Genomic DNA, 23307 nt, shown 5'->3' with positions numbered 1-23307 from the left:
TTCTCCTCTGAACATGTCCAAACACCTCAATCTGGCCTTTCTGACTTTATCTCCAACAAATCTAACATGTACTGTCCCTCTGATGTCCTCATTCCTGATCCTGTCCATCCTCGTCACTCCCAAAGAGAACCTCAACATCTTAAGCTCTGCTACCTCCAGCTCTGCCTCCTGTCATTTCTTCAGTGCCACTGTCTCTAAGCTGAACAACATTGCTGGTCTCACCACCGTCTTGAACACCTTTCCTTTCATTATCGCTGATACTCTTTTATCACACAACACACCTGACACTTTTTTCCACCTGTTCCAATCTGCTTGCACTTGCCTCTTCACCTCTTTTCCACACTCTACATTGCTATGAACCGTTGAACCTAAGTATTTAAAGTCCTGCACCTTCTTCACGTCTGCTCCCTGTAACCTCACTGTTCCACCTGGGTCCCTCTCATTGACACACGTGTATTCTGTCTTGCTGTGGCTAAGCTTCATTCCTCGGTTTTTCAGGTTTTTGAACTTTGGCATAGCCTACGTTAGTGATATCACCAAACAAGCCACTGCCCATCACATCCCATGGCTCCAAAGGAACAGAATGACAGAGCAACACACTGTGAGAGAATCATAATCAGAAAACTATGAGAGATGCTACTTTCACTACAAATCTAAACAGGCTCTAAACCCAAAGGCCAAAACGTGCAATGTCTAAGATACTCTGTAAAAAAGTGCTATCACATCAAGTCTGTTTTAGAGTGAACTCCCCTTTAAATTAGCATTTATATAAAGGGTCAATGCAAACATGATTTAAACTATACTTTGTACTAGCTGCCTTTGCCAAGAGTCTTGGCTTTTTTGTCTCTCGCTATTGGCCATGGCATGTGTCCACAAACAACATGAACAGGAAAAGATAAACAACACTTTAGTAACAGCCTCCACACTGTGGATATGCTGTTTGATGGACTTGTGACATTGTGTGACATAAACGGCTTTTCCACTCTGACCTAAAAGTGGATTGATTTTCACTTTCTGTCTCTCTTTCTGTCACATCTATAACAGCATTCAACAGTTATATCATAGAGCACAGTCACACATTACTGCAAAGTTAGAAGGTGTGCAAAAACACATTTTTAGGGGATGTTAAAGACACAGTATGTAAAGATCTTTAAAATAAATATTTTACATAGTTTATTTTCTAATTCTAATTCTTCAAATGTGGTTATTTTATCCATTTTAAAATTGGTATGCTGTATTCACTTTGTTCTTAAGATTGCTATCGATACTATTGCCCCACAATCCAATGCACAAAGGAAACTGAGGAGCTGTTCACAGCTTTCAAAATTAGTAAGAAAAATTGTATTATAGTGTATAGTATTATATAACAACAAAAACACAATTGCCTTTTACTGTGCTTGTGCACAATTGCCCCACCACACACAACCCATGCCCAAGCATGCTCACATCACCATCATGTGAAATTTATTTTCGAAAAGAAGTGCTTTTCATAGTCTCAACATACACATGTCGTGCTCAGGCACTTATCCAAGTCCATCTGAAGCAAACTGGTACTCTGGACTATGCCCAAGCATGTAATAGAGCTATCAAGTTAGTCAAATGAACTGGATTTTGGGGGTCAATGGTGCTCAGGCAAGGTTCAGATTGACTGGTGTGAGTACACCCTAAGTGAGATGTAACGTAGTCACTGACAGAATAAAAAAAAAAAACAAAGCGAGGACTGCATGAAGCCCTTTTTAACACTTTTTGTGAATAATGAATCAGTCAGGTGCACATTTGACTAATCAAACCTCAGGTCAGAAGCCAATAAACAGTGTCCTTACTTCATATTCAGTGCAGAGGCCTAGTGTAAATGCAGATATGCATATGGGGGAGGGGGGTAATGTTGACTTTCCTGCTGACCCTCAGAGACTTGCCACTCACGTAACCATTTGACAGTACTGGGGCCAAAAACAACAATAACAAAAGCTATGGACAGTTTGTGCAGTGTCGTGCCACTGAACAACCTGCCATACAGTGCTGACGTCCACAGAGATGATTGGCTGACTCAGGAGGCATGCCAAACCAGATGTGACTCCCTGTGGGTGGAGTAGACATCTGCTTCTGACTAACATCAGCTAACAAGATAACAGGCAGGTTCATCCACCCCTTTGGTCTTACAGTAACTTCAGGACTTGAAGCTATTGTGGTTTAAAATAGTGCATTCTTTGGTGATAGCTACAAAGACAACATATCAAACATAAGAAATTGGATTGATTTTGAAAAACATGCTCTTTTTAATTTCAATAACAGCGACAGGTTTTTAAAAACACCTCACAACTAACCAGGTTAATTGGCAACAGGTCAGTATTAGGATGTAGTAAACAGAGCATCTCTGAAGTAAAGATGGGGTGAGGTACATTATTCAGTGAAAGACTGCGCAAGAAAATAGCTAAACAAATCATAAAGAATATTTGTTAAAGTTAAATTTATTAAGAATTTAGCAAGTTTAAACTCTACCATGCAAACAAACAATCATATCTTAACAAAATCCAGAAACATTGCTGCCTTCTCTGTGCCTGAGAAATGGACTAAGGTGATTTGGAAAACTGTGAAAGCTCCATTAATGCTGATCCATATATATGGGTGTAATCATTTTTCAGGTGGATCAATGGTAGAGCATTGGGTTAGGAAGGACGTGGGTTAAAATCCCACCACACCAGGTGTGGTCCCACCCAGCCAACAAGGGCCACCTTGGTGGCCTGGGCGAGCCCTGGTTCCAAGCCAAGGTAAAAAAAAAAATGGGAGGGTTGTGGCAGGAAGCGCATACGGCATAAAATCTCATGCCAAATCAACGTGCAGAACACATTCTGACATGGATCAGGAAGTAGAGCAATTGTCTATTAATTGTAGAGTCGGCTGTTTAATTCTTGGCTCTACCTATTTCATATGTCAAAGTGTCCTAGGGCAAGATGCTGAACGCCAAGTTGCTATCGATAAGTCAGGCCAGAACCTTGTATGCCAGGTGCCATCATCTGTGTGGGAGTGTGTGTGGATGTCACTGCATGAAGCAACTTTATTGGTCCAGTAAGGTAGAAAAGTGCAATATACTGTAAATGCAGGCCAGTTACTATTGACAAAGGAGGCCCCAAATTGCTGAGCAGCTATAGCAAGTTAGAATGACAAAAAAATGTGTTTTAAAAATTGGAAGCGCACTTATAGAGTGATGTTAAAAGAGGTAATGCTACACAATGGTAAGCATGCCCCTCGCCCAACTTTGAAACATGTTGCTGGTCTTAAATTCACACTGAGCAAATTATAAAAATAAAAAATATATGTTCTCTTTGTGCTATTTTTCTAACGGGATTGTACATATGTACCTTCCCATCGCCAGCTGTAACTTCCCAAATTTGCTAACCTGTTATTCACTTGCTGTCAACCTTTTACTTGTTTTTGGACTTTGTCTGTTTTGGCTGGATTACCCATCCGCCTGTGGCTTTAGCAACTTTACTTTTGGTTTGATACTGACTGTTTTTGTCAGTCAACCACTGCAATAAAAACCTTAGAGCAGTGTCTCAGAATCCGACATTTGGGTCCTCTCCTATCCAAGTCCAGACAGCCTTAAAGGGCAATCTTAGGCTGCTGATTATTCTGATGACTAAACCTCCTGAGCGTGCATCCCCCTATTAACAGGTGGCTTCAAGCATTACTGAAAAGTTTGATTTGAACATTCTATCACATATCTCTGTGAGGCTGGAATCAAAGCACTGAATGTCTTACAGATGTACATAGCAATTGGTCCAAAATTTAAAAATAAGTGACAAACTTAAGGATCTTTTTAGAAAATCCTAAAAGGTTATTTATTGTTATTTGTCAAACACGCCTAAACTGAGAACCCATGGTTTATGGTTACAAAACAGTCAAACATTCAAGTACCACTTGCTACAATATTTGCTATAATAATGAACAGGATATTCAGCATCTACATTAACCCTTTTTTAAAAGATGGCAGTCTTTAAAAAGTTGTTTCTTTGCATTTAGCAGGTTTTTTGGTTCTTGGGGGTACAAGAACAGTCTAAAAATCACTCATGTTAAAATTTGCTGCTGCTCTTCACATCAGCCATTTGACCCATTGTTCATAATAAGAAATAGAAAACAAGCAATTAAAACTTAATAAATAAAACTTAACTTAAGAGCAGACTTAACCTTTAACATTTTTACATTAAAGTCTTCACTGGAAGTCCCACACAGTCTAACTGTTCAGGCATGGGTCAGAGGAACTGTAAATGTAGCAACATCCATCCATTATCTGTAATTGGGGGCTGGAGCCTATCCGAGTTGTTATTGGGCGTAAGGCAGGGTCCACTCTGGACAGGTCACCAGTCTATGTCAGGGCCAACACAGATACATATACACAGACAGACAACCATTCACACTCACAGCAATTTAGAGTAACCAATTTACCTAAAATGCATGTCTTTGGACTGTGAGAGGAAACTGGAATACCCAGAGGAACCTCTCGACCACCATGCTGCCCACAACAATTATTATTTAGTCTATTATCAATATTAGCTAATTTTATATACTGGGATTTGAGAATACAGCATGTTGCCCTATACACAACAAAACGTCAATTCAGCTACATTCAGTTTCCAAACATAATTATAGTTGGACTCAAACTTCCAGCTTGAGCTACAGTCTACTGTTAGGAGCTACAGCTCCTAACAGTCTCATACTCCAAGAATAGTCTCTTGTTCGGAATGCCAGGTTTGTAGTCAGGATCGTAGTCTGTCGGATCCTCGCTGTCACTGTTCGAAGAGTGACTGGAGTAAAGAGTGTTTGGATCAAAAGAAGAATCTGCATCTTTTTCCTCATCATTGCTGCCTTGTAACACAGGCACTACACATCTGGCCAAGCATCTCCCTTCTGTCATTCGATAACACTTCTGAGTGCTAAGCCTGTTCAGACTCACGTAGGGCTGTAGGAGTGTGGACTGGAGCAGCACATCCTGACTTTGCATTGATAACCTCAGCTGGGACCTGCTAGACAACCAAATTATATTCTCAGTTGATTGTTGAGTTGACATTCGGTTGTCTAGTCTAACCAGACAGCTGGAGTTGGAGCAAGAGGAGACGACAGTGGAGCAGGGTATTGTGTTGGATTCAAAAGCATTAGCATTTTGAGTTTGAAGATCAAGTTTGTGGTTTGTGGAGTTCTGAGGGACAACCCGCTGAGATGATTTGGTATATAAAGGCAGGTTACTCATCCGAATGTTTGTTGGGGCCTTACTGCCCTGCTCAGTTAAAGGTTGTTGATTGAATCCATCCAAAGTCTGTGAATGTCTATGGGTAGTACAAGTCCGTCTAAACTTTCTTGAAAGTCTGGAAAAAGTCCGTAGAGTTGCTGGTTGACAGCTGTCCAAGTTTGATGCATCCTGAGATACAGGAGCTGTTTGCAATATATTCCTTACATTTGAGGGAGCAACACCTTCTAGTTGACTGAAGATAGAATCTTTGTTCCCTGAGGTACAGTAATGAGGAGAGATTAATACCTGTGGACTGGAAGAGGAAGCTCCCAGTTTGTTTTTGGACATGGTGAAATGATCTGATTTAAAGTTAGGACAGCTCTTTCGAACAGAGATGATGTCTATCAATCGGACCACCGGGGACCACAGAGCAGGCAGAAGAGTGTCTCTGGGTGCAGATGGCTGAGGAACAGGTTCGGTTTGAGAGGTATCACTTGCTGATCTAGAACTATGCTTGTTTTCTAGATTTGTTTGTTGAGATGCCTGGACAGGTGTCTGAAGCTGTGTAGTGTTCTGTGAAGGAGAAGGCTGTTGGTCAGGGAGACATGGGATGAGGTCAGATGGGGTGAGGTCCTGTGATGAAGAGGTGGATGCAGATGACTGGAACAACAGGGGAGATAAAGACACACTGGCCTGAAGCTGCAGTTCTTGTGAGCATTCATCAGGACACTCCTGCAGGATGCTCTTCACCCATCGCTGGTGCTTTGAGCAGAATTGCGGGGATGGGGCAGGATCCTGAACACATACAGTGCTGCACTCACCAATGTCCTCCTTTCCCCTGTCACAGTTTTTTTCTTCCCCCCTCTTGGCAGCATCACCGCCCCCCTTTGTTTGTCGATGTCCCATAGCATCTGAAGATCTACCATTCTCCAACATAACAGGGACGCCTTCAGACACTTTTTGGGCAGCCTCTTCTATGCCCCAAAAAACCTCTGGCTGAGATCCAAGGGGACAATCCCCTTCCACTGGCTTGGGAACAGTCTTTGAGGAGCTTCCATTTTTTGATGACTGAGAGACCCTGGTCTGACAGAAGGACGCAAAATCTAAGGAAATGAAAAGGAAGTCCCTTCTGATTAACAAATGTGCAATTCAGGACTGAATTTACCACTTCATGATGAGCACAGTAAAAATAACAATAGAAAATATAAATATTCTTATGCAACAAAAGGATGTTATCTTGTTCTCTACACATATGATCCAAACTAAACATATGCATATTATTTGATTTGTGAGGTGGGAGATGGTTCTTACCACAGTGCAGCAGTTTCTTCAGAGTTGTTGCTATGGCTGTGGAGTCACAGGTTATCACTTCCAGTAGTAGCTTCTCCTCCTCGGTCACAGGACTTGATTTCTTCATTATCTAGTTCACACATTATATGTGGCAAAAATTGAATTATCAGGATTAGATTTAAGTCTCTCAATTTTATGGTTCCTTGTTATGTTCTGTCTTAAAGGTACCCTGTAGAGTTTTTGACAGCTAGTGGTGACGGGTCAATGGGTAGAGCATCGGGTAGGGATGCAAAAGGCCGAGGTATCAAATCCCACCCCACCAAGAGCCTCCGGCATAAATAAATAATTACATAAATAACAAACTCATGCCAAATCAAAGAGTGGAAAATATTCAGATTGAAGGGACAAGTTAAAAGCCTTGATCTTTGACACACAAACACATCTTGTTTTTGTCTGTTAATTATAATGTTTTTACATTTGAAAAGTGCAAAATGTTACATTTAATGAATGTTAATAAATCGCACAATTGGAGTGATGTCATTATTAAATTAATGTTTTGAACAACTTGGGACACCACACACAATTATAAAACACACACACACACCTTATCAATGTAAGTATCTCTCGGTAACACAGCTTCCAGCTTGTGTAGATACTGCAGCAGCCTCTCCTCCAATTTCTGGGCATAATGTTCACCATAATGCTTCTCCATGTCTTTCTGAAATACAGACAGCAACTATTATGTCATTTTCTTAAGTTCAGTCCATGTCCGAATCAGACTATTCTATATGATGTCACAAAGCCTACATGATGTTAGAAAATAAATGATTTGATTTGATGATTTTTTTTACCATAGTGTTGGTTTAAACATCTGTGGTTCTGTCTTTGAACTGTATACAATCAAAAAAAGGTTTTTAATAATTTGCCAATGTTTCAGCAATGTTTCTGAAAATAGGGTTTGTCTTTACACAACAGAGGTTTTATTTGGTTGTGTCAATGATGATAATTTTAGTACTATTACTACTATTACCATGTTTACTGATGCTATTCTGTATATCACAATATATTTTATGTGAACAGGCCATTTGTGTGTGTCTCGTGCATGTCTCACTCTAGCAGTTATTCCCTCTGTTATTGATCTGAATGTAAAATAAACTAACCTTAATATAATCTTCAAGTTTAACCTTGTCCATAGCAAGAGCTTGAGCCAGAGTCTTAAAGTCCAGATGATTCTTCCTCATGATAAACATTTCATGTTGGCTCTGTGCAAGACAAAAAGATATAAAACAGAGGATCACTAATGAATCTATTCATTTTGCTAAGATTTTACCATAGGTAATACTATATATAAAAAGGATAAAAATGAGATTTTAATATAAGCAATATTTGGAGAAAGCGCTGCTAGAGTTAAAAATGCTGCAATAATACTGCAGACTATAAAAGAAATTAAGAAAGTAAAAAGTAATTAGTGAAATGTAGCACTTCCTTAACAATACATCCAATACATTCCAATACATCAGATTCTGATTGAGTCGAAGTAGCAATCATTGCCACATAAATCACCATAATGATATATCCAGGTTGAAATTATTGCTAAAAAATAATTACATTTAAATCCATGGTGGTGTTCTTGATATCAGGTTATAATGTCTTGGTTGCAGGAACCTTTACAGTGCGAACGTCAAATTCATTTTAACTTATATTTTAACAGACATGGGCCAATCTCCATATTAATTGTGAGAGTGCAGTGCAGTGTTTATCTGCATCTGACCAATACTGAAGCTCAGTTGGTAAAGGCAGTCATCCACAGACCACAGGGTCAGTGGTTCGATCCCTTGGCCCGGCTATACGTAGAAGTGTCTCTGGGCAAGACACTGAACCCCTAAAAGCCCATTCCCCTCCCAAGCTGTGCAGTGCCTTTCCAAGCCTGGTAGAAATTGGGGAGGGTTGCGTAAGGAAGGCCATGCAGCGTAAAAACTGTGCCAAATCAACATGCGGACAATGATCCGCTGTGGCAACCGTGAACTCACGATATAAGCCGAAAGGACAAAAAAATAAATAAAAAACATAATAGAACAAAATAAAAAACTAAATAGCCACTGAGAGAAGAAATTCTATGACTACATTTATTTACATGGACACAGATGCCCCCTAAAGACAAAAATACAAAGTTATAAATGGTGGTGGAAATCTACATTTAACTGATTTCTTATTTGCGTGTCACAATATAATCATCATTATAGTTTATGTATTACATTTAAATTGAACAGTTTATTATTTAAACATTCCTTTCATGTAGTCTGAGTGCATGAGTGCATCTAACGAAATAATAAAAGGTTTTGAAGTCTAAATGTTTCAAGATGGTTGTATAAAAAGGTATTTGCCGCAAGTTGGTTTACCACAAACTTTAGCACAGGAGAATTCCTTTAACAAACTCTTCTTGTTTGTAAGCACTCAATAGAAATAAAGTGAGTGTAAAAAGTCAGACAAAACCAGCAGAAAGATGCACAGAGAGAGACAGAGAAACCTTCAACACTGACAAAGACAAATGTTCTTCATAGGGCGACAATTATTTATCCCATTTGAATCTAGTATTCAATTGGCTTAGTACGATCATCTTTTAGCCTTTTCTAAAAACTTAAATTACAGCTTTGACCATTTTCTACATTAACAGTATTGTGTACAATCACCATACAGCCACTAACACAACATCGAATTTGACAGTTTTATATCTGTCAGTCTAAAGCCTGGATTAGTTTTTTCCTCCGTGCAGCAGACCACCATTGTTGTCTAAAAACTATTAAAAACTTAGAAACACAAATCGTTCCCCTGAGTGACATATTTCTTTATTACAAATCTAGACTCTTAAATATTGGAGGAATATTGGAGTTTCTGTAATTCCATTGCACAACTGGCCGGCCACTGGACAAGGAAATATTGTACTGTACAGTGACTGTTGACAACACAATTAGGTACAATCAGGTCATTCTAATGTTGGCCACTTACACAATGATCTTGGTATTGAGGCAGTTTACTTGGAAAGAAGTGGATGATTTTAAACACAGTATCAACCATTCCTCTGCCCTCACGCAGCATCCACATAATGACCTAGAAGGAGCCAAGAACCAAGAGAAAGAGGTCAGTAATAACAGGAGAACTTTAAAATATTTCAATAAAGGAAACAGTAAGTTCCACCAATGTCATGTCATACCATGGTCTTGAGGCCGAACATAATCTTCATGTGTTTGACAGGAGCCACCAGTCTGGGTAGAAGTCTGTAGGTGGTTTCCAAAAATCGCATCACTTTTTCAAAGTTTTCCATGTCCCTGTTCTTCACAATAGAATATATCTGGGCAGAGGTAACACGCAGCCTCCATGAATCTTCAAGGCTCAGAGGCTGGGAGTCCACGTCTGGCCAATAAGAAGGGTCCAGAACTGCGAGGAAAAAACATGGAGCATGTCACATACGGATTTTAACTACGTTACAACTATTGTTTTCACAAGAGTCATCTTCCAGGTTTTGGAGTGTTGGAAAGTAATTAAGTAATTTTATTCTTTTAGTCGACTGTGCGTGAGCAACATTAAACATCATGTGCTGTCCTCTTCTGTGGGACACCAACTGAGAGCCAGGATGTTTGTATTGTGCCAGGATCTTTTCTCATATAACCCCCCTAAGATATAGTAGAAAACTGTTACATCACTGGCGTGACATAAAAGTTTAAAGCTGACAAAGGTGTGTGGAAAGAGTGAACCATTAAACAGTTTAAATACATACAAGCATAGGCAGGGAAAGGAGAAAGGATGGAGACTACATCTTAAGTTTGCCTTGATAAGTAGGAAATGCTTGAGTAATTGTTTAAGAAGCTGTGAGTGTATGTTTGTGTGTGTGTGTCACAATCTAGAACAAAATTGTACTGTATAAAGTATAGTATAAAGTAAATATTATAAAGGGACACTTACTCTGTTTCGTGAGTCTTTCTTAAGCAATAAAAGCATCAACACTGCTAAGAGTATGTTTCCAAATCATATGTGATATAGTCTGTGTCTGGTTCATAACTGCCACAGCAAAGTTCTACTGTAATTGAATATTAATATTTTTTGTTACTTTTAGTGGACTTGATTTGGACATTCATGTTATCCACAGCATCAAGTTCACTGGTGTTAAACACTTTTAGTTTGATGCAGAGGGAATTTACTTTCTTAGTGGAGTACCACTATTTTTAGTAATTTAAATGCATTTTGGAGCATGTACTTACTTTAACCTGATTACAGAATTTAATAGTGTAGTAGAGTGCTATTTTAGGCAAGTAGTGGCTTGAACTAATTGAGCACTGTATGTAACAGTGTTCGTATTGTCACTGTGAAACACACAAATAATGTAGCAGTAACGCTGCAGTAGAACGTGATAACATCGCATAACAAGCGTTATTACCCTTTGCTAATTATGTTATTAAAATAATATCACCAACCTTCTTGTATATCCATCATCTTATGAGCCCAGACATGCTCTATGATCCAAAGCGGTAACTTTGGAAAACTCTGCAAACGTTTGTTTACAGCCTGCAGGTCTCTTGCCTCCATCGGGTGTTCGGTGGTGATGCGACGCTCAGCTGTCCGGAAAGAAGAAAACACCAACTCTGGGCTTCATCAGCCCACTGGAGCTTTAAAGTCCCCGTTATGAATGGGAAACAACCATCCACCCAAACATGTACGGGCACGTTACTCAGTGTCCCGATTTACATTAGCAGCTCAGGTCGTTTTGAAAATGTTAGAAAATTACTTCCGTGTCAAGTCTACCAGTCATCGTCAAAATAAGAGCTTTTAGAAACTTTTATTCAAGGTTTTAAACTGGATTATTGTTATTGCTTCCTGGACATAAATTACCTTTTTAAAAGAACAACTTTATCATCATTAAAGTTGTCAGAGATATTCTGATTTATAGTTGACATACAAATGATACATCAACAACAGGACAACAGAACAGTGCTGAAAGGAGTGGGAGAGATAATTTAAACAAACATTTTCAATATAGTCAAAAATTTGATAATATTTAGAGCCTTTTTATTTTCTGAAAAGTAAATTGATTAAATGTACTGTTGGAGCTCCTCTGAGAAGACTGAGGCTTGTTGCTAATGAATTAAAATGTATGTATATGAAATTTAGCAAGTAAACTTAGTATATCAGTAAATATAGATATATATGACGATATGCACAGATCAGGCATAGCATTATGACCACCTGTGCAGTCCAATACAATCCAATACAGTGGCTCTGCCATGAATTCTACTTTTACAGGATTATTATTTCTCACTTTTTAGGTTGAAACTGTCAGAAAGGTGATAATTCTACTACGTGTTTGTTATCGAAGTCAAATTGTGCAATTGTAGGAAAAAACCATTAAACTTTTAATGTTGATCTCATTCATTTACACTAAACAACCACAACATTAGTACCCCCTGGTGGTTTTAAAAATATTACATGTTTTTTAAAAAACTATTTTGAACGAATAAAGAAAAAGAAGAAGTAGAAGAAGAGAAGAAGAAAAAGAAAAAGAAAAAGAAAAAGAAAAAGAAAAAGAAAAAGAAAAAGAAAAAGAAAAAGAAAAAGAAAAAGAAAAAGAAAAAGAAAAAGAACAAGAACAAGAAAAAGAACAAGAACTAGAACTCCAACTCCAGGTGGCGCTAATGCACAAAGTACGCTGGATGACACCCGCTAATAAAAGAAGAAAAGAAGAAGAAGAAGAAGAAGAAGAAGAAGAAGAAGAAGAAGAAGCAGAAGCAGCAAAATAAGAATACGAATACTATTAATGTTACTATTAGCTTTATAGTACATCTTCAGGTAACGGAGATCGTATTTAGTATCTTTAAATACATTTCAGTAATAACAATCGTAGCTTCTTTTGAATTTGATTAGCTTCCTTTACATTTTAACGACTTAGGTTTGTAGCTTGTGGTGACCTCGAGGATTTGAAGTAGCTAACGTTAGAGTCTTTCTGGGGAAAGTGAAGTAAATTTCCTGTTAACTTGACCCTTGTATCTAAACGCTAACCTGTTATGGCCTATGGTGCCTAACTTAACTTGATCCTAACCTTAACTTTACCATTTACCTGAACCACTGTCTTTTGTACAATATCCCCACAGGACTGTGAAAAATTACCTTGATGTGTGAAACATCCCCCCAGCTGCAGCTCCACCATGAACAGAAAGTCATGTTTATCTCTGCTCCAACTCTCTAGGATGGGACTCAGACTTTGCACATCCCAAGCCCCTGACTGCAGTCCCAAAGCCTTGAGTTTAACAATGACTTCCTCTTGTCTTTCACATTTCATAGCTGTACATAGCAGACGCTTGTATTCCAGTGGTGTTAAGGTGCGCTCCTATTTCCACTACATAAAACGCAAGATTATACCCCCACCCAGTCCACCATACAGTCATGTGTGCCAGGTAGGCGACCCAGTGCTGCGTTCCCATGCAGCTGCTGTTGACCCTGCTTCTATACCAGGCCCTGAGATCCAAGAGGTCATTAATACCATGGTAAAAGTAATGCGAAAACTTGAGTGTGTGGGGTTGAGTGCTCCTCAAATAGGGGTGCCACTCCGCATTCTAGCCCTGGAATATCCCCAGAAGATGTTGGAAGAAAGTTCATCCACATCTAGGGAGGTCCGTGGTCTCTCCGTTCAGCCCCTGAGGATCTTCGTGAACCCCCAGCTAAGGGTGCTTGATGGACGCACTGCACTCTTCCAGGAGGCCTGTGAGAGCATCTCTGGGTTCTCTGCCACAGTTCCTCGCTACCTGTCTGTAGAAATATCTGGTATGCATGTTTATAGCATAATACAGTGTCTCCTTTTTAAAATCTCTCGCATATCTCAACAGGTAGAGTCTTGAAGCGTAACACTGATTGAAATCTGGTTTTGTGACTCAGCAGAAACAATAAAACTGTTGGAAATTTAATTATTTGAAGAATGTTAATCAAGATGCTTATACTACCCAAATCTTATTGGACACATTAAGAAAAAATTAAAGTTGTAGATGAAATTGTTGGTACCTTTTATAACAAAAAAGAACGCTACATTGTCTCTAAGCGATTCCTGCAATTAGGATCAGACACGTCTTCAATCATCTAATCAGTAATTTAACCTACTTTTCTCCGGTTTAAAGAGTCTGCTGTTTTACCTTTGTATAATTTAAAATATCTGGTTGAGTCAAAAATCACGAGAAAAGTCTGTTTTTTATTTCTGTTTTTTATTTTAATTATTTTAGAGAAAACTGTAGGTTCTTTCTTCATGGAAGGGTACCAACAATTTTGTCCACAGTTGTAGATGTCAATGTATTTTTCTGATCTCTGCATCTCGGATCATTTCTTGCAGGTCTAAATGAAAAGGGTGAAGCAGTAACGTGGCAGGCCAGTGGCTGGCCAGCTCGTATCCTCCAGCACGAGATGGACCACCTGGATGGGGTCCTCTACATTGACAGAATGGACAGCAAGACCTTTATCAACATTAACTGGCAGACACACAATGAATAGAAAGCAGACAAATCCTTAGGACAGACCACAGGCCTTTGCACAAGGAGCTGTTAAAAAGGTTTTTGGTTTCTGCTTCTTTAAGAGGTTAGAGCTCAGTATCAAGATCACTGGGAACTGCTTCAATTGAAAACCCTCCACTCATCACTGCTCTGCAAGTGTTGTATTAATTACTACAAGCTGCAGAAGAAATGTTTCTAAGCAATTATAAGCTGAGAGAACAGAGTCTCTGAACCTCATGACTGTGATGTATAAAGGACTGATGTCGTCATGATAAAATGAGTAAATTTCTTCTACCTACACAGTGAGCAAAGACTACCCATTTGCAATTACTTTTGTTTTGTATATTGTATAATATTTGTTTAACTTGATTTAAGCATGAAGTCTCCTCACTCGCTCCTAACTTTAACATTAGCTGAACAACTCTTGCTACCAAGGTCAGAACTCAGTCTCAGGCTTTAGCTCAGGTCTGTAAAGCAGCATGGGTCCATGGTAATAATGGTTTTTGAAGTTTGCAAACAGGCTGACTCACTGGGAAAGACGCTTTGCTGAGAAAATGCTAAACACATTATAAATTGTTCAATCCATTATCAGAAGTGGAAAAATATTTTTGAAACTAAGGAGGTATAAATGACACTATAGCTTGAACCAGTCTAGATATTTAATAGAAAACACTGTGTAATCAGTTGTCAGCCTAAAAACAAGCAAAGATTAATTTAGAATTTTGGAAATATCCTGCTAAAAAAAACTTCACAACCTCATTACATTTTAATATAGTGATTCTTCAAATGTAGCATCAATAACAGAAAACTAATCAACACAACTGTATCAACCACATGACAAATAGATTCATTGAGAAAATGATCTCGTCCATAATAATTACACGACTTTGTAGTCTCAGGGCTTTATGTTTTAACAGGGAATTTAAAAAAAAGACAGTCACTGGTTTAAATATGGTTTAATTTGGTCAGGTATGACTTAACAAAATATTAAGTATGATAAATGATATAAGGTGCTTTCTTAAAGTTATTCTGGTACATTACTGCAACTCCACTGTCACCAAAGCTCATGTATTGTAAAACACATCTATGACATGCACAAGTGCTATATTGGCCTGTTTTTATTCCAGTTAGTGTGTAGGCAACAAACAGATGAAAACACGTTCCCAAGTTATATTTAGATGACTCAAAAGCTAATGATGAGTGGAGCAAAGATAACAAAATATTGTCGTGCTACTAACCATAATGTGCTTTATACTTTTTCAAAGTATAATGAAGGTCCAGTGGATTTGTGCAAGTTAACCTTTTGGTTGATATTCATTAAACAATTTACTAGTCAAAATGTAATTTTAGTATGATATTTATTTCATTATTCATTCATTTCATAAAGCACTAGTGAAGTTTGAAGCTTCAGATGCTATCATCCACCCATCTCTATGAAAAGCATTAACTGTAATCACAAGACACAATATTTGAAAAAAGTAAATATGGCCGCCTGTAGAATGTAGAGGACAGTGTGATGGGGGTCTTAAAGACTTCCCAAGTAGAAACATTGTAGCACACTTAATCCTGCATTTCAGCACCATGTCAAGGCCACATTTAGATTTCTGATACAAAAAAAGAAAAATTCTCTTATCAGCACTAAGATTTAAGGCTTTGTGATTTTGCTAGGTGTATCTCATGATGCCTCACATGCAAAGCATTTCAAACAGATCACACAGAGGACGACTGGTCAAATGTTTGGCCACATAGGCACACAACAGGATTCCTGTACCAACAGTCATTACAATACTCTTTTCCACAATATCGGCACAGAACGAGAGGCATCCTAGAGCACAGCTTCCCACATATACATACTCCCAGCATTTTGACTGTGTGGTGAACACTGCAGTAGTCTGTCTCTCTGCAGGAGTGAGAGTGGAAGACTCCACAGCTAATACACAGGACCTGAGGGTCCAACTGGGCCAGGTTGCAGCAGTCATGGTAGGTGATTGGTTGAAGAGATCCGATTATTGATTTTGGCCTATCGCACAGAACTAACGAGGACATGGCTGCACCGCTGCCAATGAGAGTCTGTGATGGACTCATGTCGCTCACTTCGAGGCCTTCACTCTGTGGTGACACTGATTCACCAGATTCATTCAATTCTTTAATTGTACTGTCAGGGTTTACCACAGTGTGGCCTTCACTAAAGCAATGCTCAAGCATGGGACAGCTGATTTGGTGCAAGGTTTTGCATTTAACACAGTGTTTAATATAAAGATGAGGATAAGGAAATTGGAGGCAACTGCAGATGTTACCTTCAGTCTTCCTCTTGTAAACCTCCTTCGCTCTAAATTGTGGCTGTGACTGGAAGTCCACTTCAAACGTCAACTCCTCACAGCCACGTCTGCCCTGCCTTTTGCTGGCTGAGCAGCTTCTGTCTAACTCTACAGGTGACGTCTTGGTTAACTGGCAATTGAGGGTAGAGATGCAGATGTTCTCTGTGGCAGAGGTGGACAAGGAAGGCAAGGAAGTCATTCCATTGCTTTGTGTTCTGAGAGCTTGGGGAGATGCGACATTTTCAGGCACCCAACTTGAAGAGCGGGGACTCTCGTTGTCTACAACAACTGCCTGCCTCTGACTACCTATTACTTGCTCATCTGTGTACAAATCAATGTCAACTTCTCCATCAGTAGGCTCCATCACTGGGTTTTTGACTTTCAGCATCTTCTTGCTGGTTTCCAGGGCAACCTGTTGAGATACACAAACAATTATACCTCAACAAATTTACACTAGCACTTTCATATGTAATAATGGCTGTAACAATCAAAAATATGACACAATGTGCAGAAAAAAAGTCATTTTAAAATGCTTAAGCTTACCATCGCTTTCTTTTAACACAATTTCTTCTATTAATTAATCGAAAATGCTGCCTTATTTTGATAGCCCTAATTGAAATATATTTTGCTCCTTTCTATTCCCCTTCTAACTGTATTAGCAATGCTAGTACAATTTATAATTTATTATCGGGCATATCCTTGATTAGATAACGCTATAACATGTCTGGTAAGTAAGAGTGTAAAAATGGAAAAAATGCACTGCTTTGCTTACGGTTTGGACATACACATGTGCCCGGCATATTTTCAACAAACATTTCCCACGTGCTCCAAATCGACATTTCCTTATATCACAGCTGCACATGCATAAGATCTCCTGTGGAGTTAGGGGCAATCACACCAGTTTGGACAATAATGTGGAAGACTAGGACATAGGGTTTTGTGATACTCGAATATACTGTAGTTGCTGTTGTAACTGGTTACACCTTGTGATGATTTCTCTGAATGCTTAATGAGATGGAATTAAAGGTTAAATCAGTTTCCTGACTGCATGTAATTATCAAAGGAAAACACACACACAAGAAGTGTTTGTGGGCTTCATTCTGAGACTCCTGTAGATAAACACTGCAGCAGGATGTGTCTAATGAGTTTCATAACAAGACTGCCAGAATGCTGAGTGAGTGAGGTGACTGTCAGACAAATGAGATCAGCAATTAATCTCTGAGCCAACAATCAGGACAAGTTTTGCTCTTATCAAATATTCCATAAACAACACATACTTGATGAGTGAAAAGCGAAAGCGAAAGCAGCCGCAGCTCGACTAGTGTTAACAGTCGAGCAAAGTGAACACACAGGTCACTCCCATCATGTGGATAGGGCAGGTCATATGTATGTGTCTTATACACTAACCAGTCCCAACATTAACTGATGGTGCTAATGTGGCTGATTCAGATCACAACCACCACCCTATGGTACTCTGGAATTAAGACCCATGAGGATGGAAATGTATCTGATGGAAAACTGCAGCATGAGATTGAAAGTTGGGAGGCTACATAAAACATTTAAGGTTGTTACACCTCTGAATTGAAAATATATTGTGCATGCTGAGTGGAATAGTCATGCCCATGATTCCATGTTTTCTCTGCCAGCAACATTCCATCACATTTTTATATTTAGCATGTCTGGCAGCACAGCATAAGTGTGTACCGATTGGTTTATAATAGGTTTATCACACAGTGGAACAGCAATGGAGAGATCCTCAACAACTCTGCATTTCATAATACAGACCTTACCCCATAAGCGATATATTAATGTGCCAAACATCTGGCAAACATACCTGAACACTGTGTCCTTTCTGCCTCTCTCTCACCACACTTAACTCCCACTCAGCCTCTCCAGCGTGGCTTCCCAGAGCCATCAGTAGAAGGCGGCACTCACAGCGAGCCATGAAAAAGCCACAAGACAAGCGGAGGAGGTTGTCTGGAGAGACAGGGTTGACTCTGGATGACTGGAGCTGAAGTTGCTCCTGCCGAGACACACAGGGCTGGTATCCTAACAGACCAAACAGTTTCTCAATCTGTGGCATCGACAGCACAGATTTGATGTAGTGGGTAAACATACCGGAGTACATCTGGGGCACAAAGAAAAAGAGAAAAAAATAATAATCATTTTGAAAAAAATACTGTACCAAGTTTATTCCAAGATTGTTTTTTATTTAAGCAGGAAGCCTCTATAGATACTTTTAGCTTTGTCCTTTAGATGAGAGGCTGAACAAACTGGAAGTGCAAAATAAATGTCCAACAGCTACATCTGAATGAATTGTCATGACAAGAAATGTGAGTACATAATCCAGAATTGTATTGTTGACAAGGTGGGAAAAACTACTGAAATAGCATTGCTACCACAGGACTCAGTAAATTAGAAATGTAATAGATTTCACTGTCAATGTTTTTTAGCAAACCTTGACAACTTTGTACTCCTCTCTCCAGGGACCAAGGTATAAGTTCAGTGCTGCTTGCTCAAGGACCTCAAAAGCTTTAGCCAGGCCTTGCAGCTCTCCTCTGGCTTTGACTCGCCTACTACGAGGTACTGCCACAGCTGCTGCCTCTGTAAGCGAGTCTTCCATCACCCTCAGTGGATCCAGACCTAGGCAGTGTATCTCCTGAGCATCTCCATCCCTCAACAGCTCCTCCACCTGCTTGAATAACTCCTCATCCGTACACGCTAGGTTGGAGCCTCTTCTCACAATCTGCTGCTCCAAACTGTAATCATAGGCAGCCACTAGATCTCTGGGTGTCTGCCTTGAGATGTTCATCTCCACTGAGAGGAAGACAAACAGGATGTTAAAACGAGACAATGACATTTGTTCTTGTCTGATAACATTTAACTACACTCATTGTGCTAAAGTATTATTAAGCCCACTAAAAAACTTAAATACCAAAACATGACTAAAATTAATCTTCAATATTTCAGTTTTAACAGCATTTCAGTCTCGTGAAAATCAAACGGACAGACCTCTGCCACTGTAAATACTTCATATTTGGCTGAATTAAATATTACAAACTACTTTGGCTATTATTTGTTTCGAGGGCAAACCCCTTGTTAGTAACCGAAAGTGAAACCTGTGATATTTAGGCTTAAAAGTGAAATGAAAAAGATAATAAATCTAAACTTATTTTAGTCACGAGCAATTGCTTTAAAACTGCTTTACAGTTGCAGATAGCATATATATATATATATATATATATATATATATATATATATATAGCTAAACCGAACGTTTTTATAATATAGTTTGTCATCTGCAAATAATATTAGCTTAGCTTAACCTAAAATAACGCTAAGTAAGCTGTTTTGGGTTAACTGCTGAGTTCTAATGGCAAGAACATTAGCCCAAATCGCTTTCAAATATGCGCCTACTTTAAATACCTCTTGTCATTTACCTCAAACGAATATTCTCATAAGATGCAGTTTGAAATCTTACGAAAATGTGAAAACCTTTTTTCAGTTCGGGTTAACATTACAACCTATCAACCAAATATTAACTTTTGCGAACGTTTCAGACAATCGCGTTTAGGTTAATTTGCGGGGAAACCCCCTAAAGGGAACCTGCAATTTACAAGAAGAACACAATACTCAAAAGACGAAGAGTTGTGTGGTTTTTTTTTTTTAGACATGAGCCGAATAAAAGCCAAATTCTCGTTGTTTTTTAAAACGTTGTAGTTCAGGTTTTACAAAGTATGATATTTTGGTGACACGGAAAACAACATTAAACTACTAACATTCTGAGGGGAGTCACAAGCTAAAGGAAACTTGGTGGCGTCGACGCTAAGCTAACGCTAACACTCAGCTACACCTAAAATTGTGACAGGCGACGATAGGTCAAAATTAAAGCTTTGGTAATACACAAACTTACCTGTACTTGGCAATTATATTTAAATAGTCAGCAATGACTCGTTCAATGCTTTCCAGCCACATTCGCTGCTCTGTGGCTGAAACCTGTGCGAACGTCAGGATAAGGTAAACACTGTCACGTGTCACGAATTTCCCCAGTTTTAAACAGGGGCGGTGAGTCTGAGGAAGGGGACCCTGGGCACAGACAGAAACATGGCCCCCACATCCTATACATAAGAACCTCCACAATGAAAAGGACACCGAAAATAAGGATGTCACATTGTTTTAAGTAATTTTTTGGCCATATTGATTTTTGTATTTTTTGGTGATTGTTGTTGTTTATGGTCTCTTATGGATATTTTGCTAAGCAACGTTATTTGAAAGGCACGGTTAGTTGAAAGGTACTGTAAGCAGTTTCCGGGAAGACGGAAAAACAAACATAAGTGCAGAGTGTAGACGTAGACCGAAGTTGTAGGTTACATTTTGTCTGAAAGTGCTGAAAATAATTTTATTATTTTAATGAATTTTATAATCTTAACTGCACTGCTCTTTGTCCAATAAAGACTATGTCTCTTTCACGATCACCTAAACTTTTTAAACCAAAAATTAACACATGGAGTCAATTATAATAACCTAATAAAAGTTAAGAATACTACTCATACAGAACTAAAACCCAAAACAATTAAATGTGGATTTTTAAAAATCAGATCTCTCTCGTCTAAATTCCTGTTGGTAAATGACTTGATAAATGATGATCAAATTGATTTTTTTTTACTGAAACTTGGTTGCAGCAAGAAGAATATGTCATTCTAAAGGAGTCAACCCCCACAGTCATAATAATTATCATATTCCTAGAAGCACAGGTCGAGTTGGAGGAGGAGCAGCAATCTTCCACTCTAGCTTACCAATAAACGCTAGACCTAAACATAGTCATAATTCATTTGAGAGCTTTACTCTTAGCCTTTTACACATAAACTGGAAAAATTAAAAACTACTTCTATTTATATGCAATTTTGTGCTGAGTACAGAAGAAGTCATTATAGCGGGTGACTTTAATATTCCTGTAGATGCTAACAGTAACTGCATCAACAATGCATTCATTTTATTATTAGATTCAATTGTTTTTTCCCAAAATGTAAATAAACCCACTCACTGTTTTACTCACACCCTACCCTTGCCCTTAGCCAGAAACAGTTTAATAATGTATAAAAAAAAGTCCTCCATAATGCCTGAACAGCATATTATTCGTCAATAATAGAGGACAATAAGCACTGTAGCCAGGCTGACTAAGAGCTATACAGTAGTTCAGTTGAGCCTAGTATTCCCTTAACCTTGAGAAGCAATGACTTTATGACTTTCTTTACAAATAAAATTTTAGCCATTAGGGAAAGAAATTCACCAGGTCCTTCCCACAAATATTACAGATAGATCTTCATGTACAACAGTGCTACAATCATCAATACGACGTCTTTTAGACCCTGTCCCAACCAAATTGCTTAAAGATGTTTTTCCTTTAATAGACATGTTCATATTAGATTTGAACAATATATCTTTAGAAACTGACTATGTAACAAAGACCTATAAAGTTGCAGTAATCAAACCTCTACTTAAAAAACCTTGTCTTGATCCAGGTGATTTAACCAATTATAGACCAATATCCAATCTTCCGTTTATTTCTAAAATCCTTGAAAAAGTAGTTGCAAAGCAATTATATGACTACCTGTACAGGAATAACCTGTCTGAAGATTTCCAGTCAGGATTTAGAGTAAATCACAGTACAGAAACTGCAGTATTGAAAGTTGCCAATAACCTACTCTTGGCTTCAGATAATGGACTTGTGTCTATACTCGTCTTACTAGACCTTAGTGCTGCATTTGACACCACTAACCTCGACATTTTATTACAAAGCCGATTTGCGATTAAATGAACTGCACTGCATTAGTTTAATGCGGATCTTTAATTTTCACTCTGTATATGTCACATCTAGGCAACATTATTAGGAAACATTCCATAAGCTTCCACTGCTATGCAGTAGACACGCAGTAGTTATATTTATCTGTGAAACCAGAAGGTACTAACTAATTATAAGACTACTAACACTCACTAAGACATAAAGGCCTGGATTTGCTATAATTTCCTACTTTTAAATTCAGACAAATCTGAAATGATTGTATTTGGGCCTAAAAATATGAGAAATATGGGACTGGCACAAGAATACACTGGCTTGTGTCCCCTTGCAGTTGCATTACTAACAATGTATAAGGCAAACAAACAAAAAAAATCAAGAATGAAGGGGCCTGTCTAATGTGCAGAGGTAAGCGATTCCATAGTTTAGGCGCAACAATTCCAAAGGCTGTATCCCCTGTGACCTTCTGCTTGGCCCTGATTATTTTACCTGAGGCACCAGATAGGAGTGTTGGGAAAAAGTACATCACTTCTGTTTTCTTTTTATTAAACCTCAAGAAAATGTTGGGCCATCCAGTCCTTAATGTCATCAAGAAATGACAAAAAGGTTTAATTAAGAAAATGTGGGATGTAAATCTGGCTGTCATTAGCATAACAATAAAAAGAAATACCATGCTTTCTAAGAAAGGAGCCCAAGGGGAGTAGGTAAAGGGACAAAAGGAGAGACCCCAAAATTGAGCCCTGTGTAACCCCATATAACAGAGGAGTTCTGTCAGACAAATAAGACCTAACAATTTCAGAGCACTAGCACAAATGCACACTAGGTGCTGTAGCTAAAATATTGTGGTCTATTGTATCAAAAGCGGGGGGCCTAAACTCTTGGCTTTCCTCTTGTCTCTCTGCCTACAAACACGCCTTTCTCCTCTTCTTCTTCGACAAACAGTAGCCCAATTTTCACGAGCCACCCAATGGGTCAACAGTACCGGTGGCAGTTGTTGTTACCCAGAGCCACAACCGATCCGATATGGAAGTCAGACTTGGTATGGAATCATGATTCACATGTTTGCATGTGTTTTACGTTGGATGCCCTTCCAGACACAACCGTCTGCATTTATCCCGACTTGGGACTGACAAAAGAAGACAACGTATCGTCCAC

General features: G+C 38.8%; 3 protein-coding genes across 3 annotated transcripts; 1 reads left to right on the top strand and 2 right to left on the bottom strand.

The window, feature by feature from the left end:
* Positions 1-2278: 2278 nt before the first annotated feature.
* LOC137126129 (uncharacterized) lies at positions 2279-11296 on the bottom strand. Its single transcript, XM_067502595.1, has 7 exons — positions 10984-11296; positions 9726-9949; positions 9521-9622; positions 7675-7776; positions 7119-7232; positions 6536-6644; positions 2279-6327 (listed from the first exon to the last, which is right to left on the bottom strand). The coding sequence occupies exons 1-7, from the start codon at positions 11093-11095 to the stop codon at positions 4685-4687; spliced, it is 2406 nt and encodes an 801-aa protein (XP_067358696.1). The 5' UTR covers positions 11096-11296; the 3' UTR covers positions 2279-4684.
* Positions 11297-12224: 928 nt separating this feature from the next.
* Positions 12225-14834, top strand: pdf (peptide deformylase, mitochondrial). Its single transcript, XM_067502243.1, has 3 exons — positions 12225-12352; positions 12655-13324; positions 13881-14834. Exons 2-3 carry the CDS (start codon positions 12709-12711, stop codon positions 14036-14038), a joined length of 774 nt encoding a protein of 257 aa, XP_067358344.1. The 5' UTR covers positions 12225-12352; positions 12655-12708; the 3' UTR covers positions 14039-14834.
* Positions 14835-14977: 143 nt separating this feature from the next.
* spata2l (spermatogenesis associated 2-like) lies at positions 14978-20410 on the bottom strand. Its single transcript, XM_067502242.1, has 4 exons — positions 20269-20410; positions 18814-19172; positions 18190-18483; positions 14978-16767 (listed from the first exon to the last, which is right to left on the bottom strand). The coding sequence occupies exons 2-4, from the start codon at positions 19165-19167 to the stop codon at positions 15748-15750; spliced, it is 1668 nt and encodes a 555-aa protein (XP_067358343.1). The 5' UTR covers positions 19168-19172; positions 20269-20410; the 3' UTR covers positions 14978-15747.
* Between the last annotated feature and the right edge of the window lie 2897 nt (positions 20411-23307).

The sequence above is a fragment of the Channa argus genome, chromosome 4 (assembly GCF_033026475.1).
Source record: "Channa argus isolate prfri chromosome 4, Channa argus male v1.0, whole genome shotgun sequence".
Taxonomy (NCBI): domain Eukaryota; kingdom Metazoa; phylum Chordata; class Actinopteri; order Anabantiformes; family Channidae; genus Channa; species Channa argus.
This window is presented reverse-complemented; position numbering and strand designations above follow the sequence as displayed.